The sequence below is a fragment of the Tasmannia lanceolata genome, unplaced genomic scaffold (assembly GCF_043159265.1).
Source record: "Tasmannia lanceolata isolate RefF3 unplaced genomic scaffold, GAP_Taslan_0.1 ptg000019l, whole genome shotgun sequence".
NCBI classification, from domain to species: domain Eukaryota; kingdom Viridiplantae; phylum Streptophyta; class Magnoliopsida; order Canellales; family Winteraceae; genus Tasmannia; species Tasmannia lanceolata.
The window spans coordinates 5,169,649-5,180,441 of record NW_027518696.1 but is presented as its reverse complement, the minus strand read 5'-3'; the positions used below and the strand labels follow the sequence as shown (position 1 = coordinate 5,180,441).

At 36.8% G+C, this 10,793-nt stretch overlaps 1 protein-coding gene across 2 annotated transcripts; it reads right to left on the bottom strand.

Moving 5' to 3' along the window:
- Positions 1-1,411: 1,411 nt before the first annotated feature.
- LOC143853172 (aluminum-activated malate transporter 12-like) lies at positions 1,412-7,929 on the bottom strand. 2 transcript variants are annotated; one of them, XM_077362908.1, is made up of 6 exons: positions 7,647-7,929; positions 5,785-5,925; positions 4,593-4,865; positions 3,459-3,571; positions 3,229-3,372; positions 1,412-1,996 (listed from the first exon to the last, which is right to left on the bottom strand). In XM_077362908.1, exons 1-6 carry the CDS (start codon positions 7,915-7,917, stop codon positions 1,646-1,648), a joined length of 1,293 nt encoding a protein of 430 aa, XP_077219023.1. In that variant the 5' UTR covers positions 7,918-7,929; the 3' UTR covers positions 1,412-1,645. The 2 variants fall into 2 exon arrangements, with proteins under 2 accessions (XP_077219023.1, XP_077219024.1); XM_077362909.1 differs by having other exon boundaries at positions 5,785-5,877.
- Between the last annotated feature and the right edge of the window lie 2,864 nt (positions 7,930-10,793).

The window sequence follows — 10,793 nt, the reverse complement described above, 5'->3', positions numbered from 1 at the left end:
GCTCAAAATATGATCGACTTTTTCCTTTTTTTTTTTGGCCACTTCTCACCCTCAACTCATTCATGCCCTCTCAGGTCTCTCCTTCTCCCACTCGCCCTACCTTCTCTCACCACTTGTAGACACTAATTTATTTTGAAAAAAAAGAAAAGAAATCCTGGCTGCCAGGCATGGCCTAAGATCTTCCCATTGGTCAGGTCACATTGGTAATTTCTCGATTCAAGATATGAAATGGTCATCCTCTCAACAATAATGTAATTACCAAGCTAATCTTCATCAAATTAATAATTACAACTAATACATATTTACTCATAATTTCCTTAATAGTTTCTCAATTAAATCATATTTTATTAAACTATAATTTCAAATTTTTTCTCAATTCAAAACGTCACTCAATTTGATCAACCAAGATCGTGTAATTGATATGTTCTTCAAATATATTCTTGTAATATAATTATCTGATGAATTTCCTCCCCGCCATGAGGGGTTACATTTACCAGCTCAAGCAACATCAGCCAAAATGGGTTACTGGGCAGTGGCAGGGATTGAATTGGTTTGGTTAGTGGTAGCCACCTTTCAGACATATCTTAAACCTTACCCTAAACAAAAAGGAGAAAAAAAGAAGAAGAGAAGAGCAAGCTTTAAGGAAACACATCCCCAACATGGGGTCATGGGTTTTTACTGCATCAAACTTTGGAATTAATGGGATAAAGAAAGAACGATAAAGATTTTTCCAATAGTTTGCTAATTTTGGAAAATGATATGGTTTCAGTTGTAGTGCTTAGAAGTGTGACCTTGCCTTGGCTAAAACAAGGGGAGTGGCAAGGGCCACCTGAATCTGAGTGCTCCACACCACAATCTGCACCTCATCCAATTTGTTTTAAGTGGTCTCTCCACTAGCTATTCTATGCTTTGCAAACATATTTTAGACTTTGACAGTTTTGCATGTACTCACTTTGTTCTGGTGGTCCCATCAGAATGAACATCCCATCTATTAGATTAAGGCATGCAAAAATCAACGCTTTAGATTCTCTTGGTGGAACCCTAAGCAAGGCCTTATAGATCAAGGGTTAGGATTGGCCGATCGAGTTGGGGCCAACGTAAGCAATGAAGAAGAAGAAGAATGATGATCGTGATGATGATGATAATAATAATAATAGGAGGAATGATAGATGGAAGGGCGCCCTTGCATAAAGAGCCAGAAAAGGGCCCTTGATTGGATAACGTCTTTTTCGGTAACCTTTTGAAATCGGTTGAGAAAGTAAAATCGATTGCACTTAATGACGTGATGCAATCAAGGGCCCTTTTCGGGCTTTTTACGCAAGGGTGCCCTTGCATCTATCATAAAAAGGAGGAGGAGAAAATATTCTTCGGTTTGGTAGAGCACCTTCTATGTACAATGTTGTAACTAAATACTGTCATTTTTTCCAATAATATTTTCAATTATTTGATGGCCACAAAACTAATTTTGTGCACGTATTACACATACATATATCACATTGTTCCCATAAATCTTTGTGACACTTGAGTAGTTCTCATCCTTCTACTCATAATAGCCTTGACTTTACATTTTAGTAGCCCATATGACAACCTTGCTAAGCCAAAATTGGCTTCTATGGGTGTTGTATAACCATCAAAATCTCCATAATTAAAGCTTCAGTTGAGGAAGGAAACCTGCAAGATCTCCCAGTTCTTCTACCTCTTTGACCAACACTTCCACCTTGTCCACTATATCAGTCAATAAACAAATAAAACCTGCAATGGCAAGTCCTTCACCAATGTGTTCATCTCCATTGTCCATCACCCTTTTCTTATAACTAGACATGGCTTCATACAACTCTAGCCTCGCCGTTTTTAACTTTGCCACAGTCGAATCCCGCAATCGACTGTGCCTCTTGTTGAAGATATCGTCTCCGAGTTCCCTTAGTGTGAAACTTAGCAATGTGCCTACTGCTTCACACGGTTCCTTAATAGCCATCCTCGAGCATTGCGGTGATTCCTAGAAAAAAATAAAAAGATGAAGTAAGCCATTAGTTTTCTGAAAATTTTCTGACAAAAGAATGAGATTGAATTGCCTAGTTTTCAAGGAGAGTTAGAGATTTCGATTGAGTTCTTTCTCCCATTATTTAGTTTTTGTCAGGAAGAATGTAGTCACATGGAGAGGATTCGTGGGTTGCTTAAGTTCCAGAGTAAAAAAGGATAATTCAAATGTTTTTGGAGGAGATAATGGATACAGTCGTAAGGGTCTAAGTTTAAACTATTTGGAAAAATTGTAGTTAGGAAATCAACCAATTCACACCTTTAATGAGCCCTTTGGATTAGTAAATTGATCAGCCTGCATCTTGGTGTTGGGTTCTTAAATTAAAGTTCTAGAGTTCAAATTAAGATAGAGGACATACATTGGGGTTGGAAAAATGGATAGAATTTTATGCCAAAAATTCACTTCATAGACTGGGGATTCATGTGGCTTATATACAGCATCAAGTTTGTTACTGGTTGGGGTGTCTTACCCCGTGTTAGGAGATTTGTTGGAACTTTTGGCTACTATACCTCCTAAAAATTGTCCATTTTTATGTTAAACATTTTCTATTTGTAATAGTGATTTCTCATTTCCTTGATGTGATTCTACTCCCCACTACTGGTTTCGACAACTATTTTGCTGTTTTATATTAAAATGAAGGGAAATGATTGAGTTTAGTAGTTCTTTTAAGGAAATGAGAGATTTTCACATAGCTATCCAGGGTATATGGACTTTTGGGATTAGTCTATAAGTCAGAGTTTAGTACTGCTCATCATATCCCACGTTTATACAGATTCCTCTAAATGGGCCAAGTACCCGAATTGGAAATATGCTGGATTTCAGTACTTCAGGATTCATTGTGATGCTTTTAGATCTCTTTTATCTAGTTTTTTTTCTTTTTACTACAACATTACAATTATCGCATGTTTTGAGTTTTATCCATCCTAATAGTAAGTATTTCATACGGAAATCAAATATTATATTTACTAAACCTATTTAAAATTTTAATATGTTGTTAATTATAACCAAATTATAATGTAAACAAATAATATTTGAGAATTGATTTAAATATTTTGATAAATCTTTATTTTTAAGTTTGGCAAAATCGACACTTGAAACCCGTGTCAAATTCTGACACTTGTATCCATACTGATGCAACATAGATCATAGCTTATTAGATTAGAGAAGAGAAAGGGAATGGGTTTTCATGCCTGTTGATGGAATTTTAGAGACCCTTTTAAGGAAAAGGTGGAAGCAGCCAACTCTCTAAGCAATTCTCCAATACAAAGGTACTTTTTCCAGGGGTAGGAGAACCCAAATTTCCCATGCCATGGTTCCCATTTTGCGAACCTGGCCTGAAACATGAGAAGAAGAAAAAAATGATAGCATCCTTCATACAAATAGTTAATAGTTAAATAACTAATGGAAGGGATTTGCTTACCAATGTCTCCTCTGTTGATTTAGAGTATAACACAGATTTGCACCCATTGAATTTGACGCTTGTTTGAGTTCCCATTTTTTCATCCATCGGTTTGAAGTACTCTTGCGAGCATTCTGCAATCAAACAGCGGCTGAGTAAATGTAGAGTGAATTTTTGTTTCTTCTGCTTGGAATGGATAGAAGGAAAGTTTATGAAAAATAACAAAAAATAGTAAAATGATAAGAGGACAACTGCAGTGTAAAAAGCCGTTTTGGTAGGCGGATTACACAAATTCCAACCAAAATGCAACTGGGTTGCACACCCAAATTGACCTTTGATGTCATGAACATGTTCCAATGAAGAATATACTGGCATTTCAAATGTATTTACAAATTTAACGTTGTTATTGATTTTGTAGGGTATTTTCAAGCATCAAAATTATAGACATAATGGATTTATGAAGGAAAAAAGAGTAAAATCCATGAAAATTAAAGTAGGTAAATGTATTTGCAGAGATGGCTAGCCTTAGGTTCTCTTTGGATAGCACTAAAAATCACTTATATATGATAGTATATACATGTAGTCTTATTTGCATACAATTTTATGTGCAAATAATTGTAATGAATAGTTTTATATCTACCATATTTAATGGCTTCCAAACTGGCCTTACTGTTCTATTTGCATGTAAGAGCAACTTAAAATAATTTAGAAATAGACAAGAAGTAAAGAAGGTTGGTGAATTTGAAAATTTTCTTGCAGTAATCTTTTCCTATACCTCAGCCTATTTGTAAGAAAATAAAACCTTCAAATCTATTTTAGAAGTTCTACTAGTATGCTTTTAAATGTTGTTATCTAAGGCCTCTCATATGCAAAGGGTTGAAGTCAAGTATGATTAGTTACAAATAATATTAGACAAGATAGCTAATGGCTTCCGAAGAGACCTAAATGTCCTATTTGAAAATAAGATTACAATAAATTAATAAGCCCGCTTTCCAAATAAGGATCAATTTTGGTGGCATCCAAAGAGGCCCTAAATTTTCTAATTAATTTGAGATTTTTTAAATGAAAGCTTCGACCGTATAGGATGGGATTAAATCTTCATATGAGTTTATGAATTTTTGTTAGAAATGCATGATGTGATGATATGACACAAACCTTCGATCCAGAGGGCGAGATTCTTAAATTTGGAGACTAAAGAGCAATGGAGTTCATCACCAGCCCACACAGGAAGGATGAACAAGTTCGTAGCCACGCAGACGACGAAACCTATCATGATCGTCAATAGACGATCACTTGCTAACTTGATTAGGTGCTTGCCTCGGAAACCAGAAACCGCGACTAGATTGAATGTGAGGATGAATATCAGGGCCCCATAATCATATTTAATCTTGATGCTTGGAACCAACCTAAAATATGATGCAGCTGCACCTGAAAGATCGACATCAAAAGTGGTATTGTTTAGATTACTAGTAAAGAACAAGGTTGGTATTTCTTCTTAATTAGATAACAAAGTTGAAAATAAAATCAAAGTTTCAATTAGATATGAGAAAGGGATTCATTGCGAGAATAGTTTTGCTACAAATCAATTTTCAGAGGACCCTGTGAAACAACCAATTACTCCAAAAGCTTAAGCAATTGGAGAAGGCATTTTTTAATCTTTTATACTTTAACACTCCCCCTCACGTGGCTCCTCTTTTTAAGGTTGGCCTACACGTGGCACATGTGGCCCCTCTTTTGGCCCGACCATTACATGTGGATTTTTTTAATATGAAAGAGTTTTGAACCGAGAACCTTTGCTCTGATACCGTGTACGAAACAACCAGTTAATCCAAGAGCTTAAGCTGTTGGAGAAGGCGTTATTTCGTCTTTTATACTTTAACAAATACTTATTGTATTTTATTTTATTTTCAAGTATATGTGATCTCACCATAGCTCACTGTTGGATTAGGTGCTAGATGAGGTAGTTGGATTAAATTAAGCTTGATAGTAAGTTGAGCTAAGATAGATTAGGATACTGGAGATTTTATATGATGTGGGCGTGTGAAGTCCACCATTTTTCAAAAAGTATAGTGGGGCCCACTTCGCAGAATGATCTAAACTGTTCATTTTCTGGGCCACAACGTAAATAGCATGTACCCCATAGGATGATCCTAACCCTCTGAGTGGGCCGCCCCATTGTACTTTCTGAAAATATTGGACTTCACTCGCACACATCGTATAAAATCTCAGGATACTAAGGCCCTGTTTACAGTATTGGAGTCTTAACCGGTTATCAGAATCAAGCAAACAGGGACTAAGCCAGATTAGATTAGTAATTAATCAAAAATATAAATGAAGTCATGCTTACCAAAGATAAATACTGATGTGCCAATAGCAATAGTCCTTCCAACCCCACCAATCTCAAAAGCTAGAAGTGCTGTTAAACAACCCAATCCTCCTCCTAAAAGGGTTCCAATCCCACGATTCAAACCCTTGCACAGTGTAGCACCTAAACCAAAAATTAATTAAAAATCATATGGAGACTGTGGTAGTATTATGTTAGAATCAGCATATAGGTAAGAGAGGAGAGGCAAAAGAACATGAAAAGAGAAGTTTATAGCAATTTTTTCAGTAATTAACTTGATATTTCTTTCAAAAGGCTACTTTTTTCACCTTGCAAGATTAAAAAACCAAGGAGCTGTTTGGATAGGCTTTGTTTCTTTAGACTTAAAATGGGTGTAAAACACTCATGTCACGTCAAAAGAAACGAAGCCTATAGGGAAGAGATTTTATGCTCTGCTTCCTTCTACGTAAAATGGGTGTAAAACAAAATGTTGTGCCCATTTTTTACTTAAAATTGGGTGCAAAATTTGTTTTACACCCATTTTATGTCGAAAGAAACAGAGCCATTGAAAAAAGTTTCCTTGGAAAGTGAGTTTCCCAGCTTTTGGGTAGCTCATTTTTTCATGGGTAACTCATTACATTGGATGGGACAAAGTACAAAAAAAGAGAAGCCAATCAGACATTTTTTTTTAATCGTTCAGTGAAGGGCATCGGTCGGATTGGGATCGATTGGGATCAACCAATAGTTGTTATTTTTTAAACCTGGCAAACGAGCAGGCGGGCCGGGTTTGACCCTGCCCGTACTGGTCCGGGTCAAACGGGCCGGATCAAAATGACCCGAAAATTTTTACTGGTCATTGAGCTTGGACCCACACCCGGTCCGTACGGGCCTGGTCGACCCGCGGATCACCCGGGTTTTTGACGTATTTTTTTTAAGATTTTTTTTTGTATAGGGATTCACTAGCCACCTTCGCCGATGCTACTTTTCAGCTTGTCGCCCATCCTTTGCTGCAAAGATCGGCGGAAGTACGATTTGCGCAAAGGTGGCTAGTAATAAATAATAGCAATATATAATAATCATGCGCGTACTAAGTTTTAAATGAAAAATTACGAAAAAATGGAAGCAAAGTAGAAAAATTACCAAAAAAATACCAAAGTATTAAAATATGACAATTACCATAAAAACTATAAAGAAAATTAAAAAATTATGATAATTACGGAAAAAGGCCAAAATAAAACTTTTGTACTTCTCTATAGGCACCCGCGGGTCCACTTGACGGGCCGGGTGGACCCGCAGGTCAATTTCAAACGGGTCAAAGATTGGTGACCCAGACCCGGAATTTACGGGCGGGCCTGGTGGACCCGCGGGTCCAGGTCACTTTCTGCCAGGTCTACCCACCAGATCATCCAAAGATAATCATGTGCTTGTAGTGGCATGAAACAAACCCAATGAATCAGAAACAGCCTCAATTGACAACACTACACCTAATAATTTTCTTCTGGTAAACCATTGCTGGTCCTGACACAGCATCAGTGAGTCCCCATGCCATGTCATCAACCACACCATACACTTGGCACACATGAAGTGATCAGAGCCATTAAAGCCATTGATATGGTGGGCCACTTTATGTATGGCCAAAATAACATGCAGTCCATCTATAGATTGGAGGATTACATCATCCAGTGGAAATGATTTTTGGGGCACAACCTATTTATGTTGTGGCCCAACAAATGGAAGCTTTGGACCGTCCTATGGAGTGGGCCGGCCAAAATCAGAGATCATTTCGATTCCATTAGTAATGAGGATTCGAAATATCGCACATTGATCTCAATCAAACAGAGATTAAAAAAAGAAGAAGAAGGCAAAACATTGGTCTTGCTCCTTACCGGCCGAGAACTCAAAAACGACGACTACGGTCATAATCGCCCACATGGCGTTGTTGCCGACTTGGTCGTGGATAGGATCAAGAAGATAGAGGAGAGAAACCAAAACTAGAGCAATTCCCATCTTAATACTGTGAATCAGTTTTCTTGGGTCTTCTATCCTAATATTCTGCAAAAGTAAAGGAAGCCTTGACAGAAGGAAAGACTGTTTTTTCTTGACAAAAGCTGCATCTCCTTCATCTCCAATAGATATTGCACTCTGCATCTTCTCCATTTGAATACTATCTTTTTGTTTTGAAAACTTAGGTGGAGCAAAACATGTTTACTCGGATATATATAGATATTTCAATAATACTGTTGTGATACAAACATTTACCTATGAGTTTGAGACAGGTGGAAGAATAGCCCCCAAAATAATATTGCATGAAAGTTGAAGATGATTGCATTGTGTTTTTCAGTCAATAAGAGATGGAGTGGGCCCATGAAAGTTTCAAGAAGAATCACAAGTGCAAAAATTAGGTATCGATCATGAATAGTAGCCCTTGCACTGAAGTTTTCCACCATTATCATGGACAAGGTTGCAACTAATTTTTGCAGTTTTTCTTCATGGTTTTGATTACAAGCATATTGTCCACCCATCTATCTTGTTGTTCTTTCCAAATTTGGAGCACCCCATCTAGTGCAATTCCAATTGATTCCTTTCCTTGCACTCAAAAGAGCGAGATAATGTGGGGTTGGAGTATTTTTCTGAAAATATGACCCAAATGGAACGTTGCATATCTTACATGCATTACACATATTTAGCACATAGAAATCACTTCCACTTACTTTCTATGAAACCCAATTGACATCTCAAATTTTGATTTTTCAGATGAAAACACAATAGCTGTTAATTGTACAAGATCTTAAATAGTGTTCTTCCTTGGTTTTTATCATATTTTTTTAGCTTAAACAACTTCAACTTACAAGTTCTAAATCTTTTAGTGCCATGGGATTTGTTATGAATGAAAAGAGAGCCTTCTTCGATCCCGATGTCTGGTCAAAGATCTCTCTCTCTCTCTCTCTCTCTCTCTCTCTAACAGCCACAACTTAGATGAATTAAATGAATAAGACAAATTCTGCTAAAAAGTGAGCTTGTGTGGCTGTTCTCTCCTGTAAAAGTGAGCCTTGAAATGGCTTTCCGTAAAATTGCCTTGCAAATCCTATAGTTAAGGCTCCAATAATTAATGGTGAATTTATAATCTCTTATATCTTGTTGCTCAGAGCAAGAACTAGCAAACTAGCATTGTTCTTTGCTAATAATTCATATTCTCTTATTTCTAATATTTAGTACAAAAATAATAGTGATATAAGATATAAGAGAGTATCTTCTAAGGAATCGTTGCTCATAGTAAATATAAGTGAACAATAATGTTGTTCATAGTATGTATCGTATGTAAACTAAATGTAGGTACATAGGAAACGTTGTCCCGTCTCTTCATTGGAACTAATGTGGTTCTTTGCAACAGTCATGGACTTTCGTGTGATAGTGGCAGTGACACCAATGGAATATACATGCAGAGCAGCAATGCTAAACTCCCGTCTAATGGTGGCACTAGGTCGCTGGTTTTTTTTATTGTTAGATGGTTATCAATCCTTATGCACCAGAAATATGGGCATGACAAGGACAAAGAGTTGGAAGAAGGAAGTGTCCTCTGTCTAGGGACGGGGGATGGAAAATTAAACACCTATCTAGTAATTAATACTCTATAATACCTTATATAAAATACGTCCACCAAAAATATTAAATATTAAAGCCCTAATTATATAGGACTTTGCATGGCAATTCCACATAAAGCCATTTTGCGGCTCACTTTTTTCTAGAGAGAACAACCACCTCATATGAAGTAAATGAAGAAGGCAAAATCTACTAAAAAGTGAGCCTGTGTAGCTGTTCCCTCCTACAAAAGTGAGATGCGAAATTGATTTGAGCAAAATTTCCTAGCAAAGCCCTATCTTTGTGTGTATGTGTCTTGTATGATCCAATGTATGAATGTATGTATGGAAAGATGTAAATAAGGCACATAAATATAATGTGTATATGTATTCTTTGGGGAAATGATATTTCATCTCCTTTCCCGGCGTGCCCACACCCTTTTGTTTGTCCTTTCTTGGAAAAAACTTCATTTCTAAGAAAAAGACAAAAAAAAGGAGGAAATGCTGTCACTTTTAGGAAAGACAAAAAAAAGGAGTGAGCATGCTTAAAAAGGTAGTGGAAATATCATTTATTTTTCTTTTATAGTCATATATAATATTTAACATAATTAACAGCTATAATACACACGGATTGTCTAGTTAATTTTGCTGAATGCCATTCGGCTGATTATTATTATTTTTTTCAAGAGAGAAGAGGCACCACATAGCTGAATTTATCTTACTCATTTAATTAATATGAGGTGGCAGGAGTTAAAAACGAGAGGCTACAAAAGTGCTTTTGTGAAATTGCCAAGACACTCCCACGTATGCAATGTAAGTTTTTTTTTTACAGAAAAGTATCCTACAGTGAAAGTGAATGTAGAAGAAATGGGTAGATGAGATGTGACTCAAATAGTAGAAACATGGGGTGAAATGTATACTAAAGCAGGAGATAAAGGTGGGGTTTGTATAGGTTTGGGTGGGGTGGGGGGAAAAGGAAATGACAGCACCACCTATACCAAGTGCGGTATGGTGCGTTGGGCTTCGAAGGCCACCATTTTCTGTCTTGTCTAATCTCATTTGTCCCATGCGGACTACTTCCAATAAGCAGCCTCATACACGTAATGAACAAAAATGCAACTCTTCTGTTATCTCCAATGGAGCTAGTGGATTTTGTATGAATGATAATATATGAATCACCTCTTGATGAGACAATTAACCAACCAACCTTTGTGAAATATGAGATGATATTAGCATGATTTTGACCCTTCATAAATTGATTGGATGATTCTAAGCTATCATACATAAATTTGATTATCAACAAATAATGCTTCTCTTGAGGGGAAAGATTGTTGGGGTTCCACAGGAAGGGAAAAGATCACATATCGGAAAAGTCAATGGATGTGGAAAGACTTATAAGGACTTGGGCACCATCCCCTTAACGGCAAGCTTTTAATGGTGAGTTTTATCCGGGTC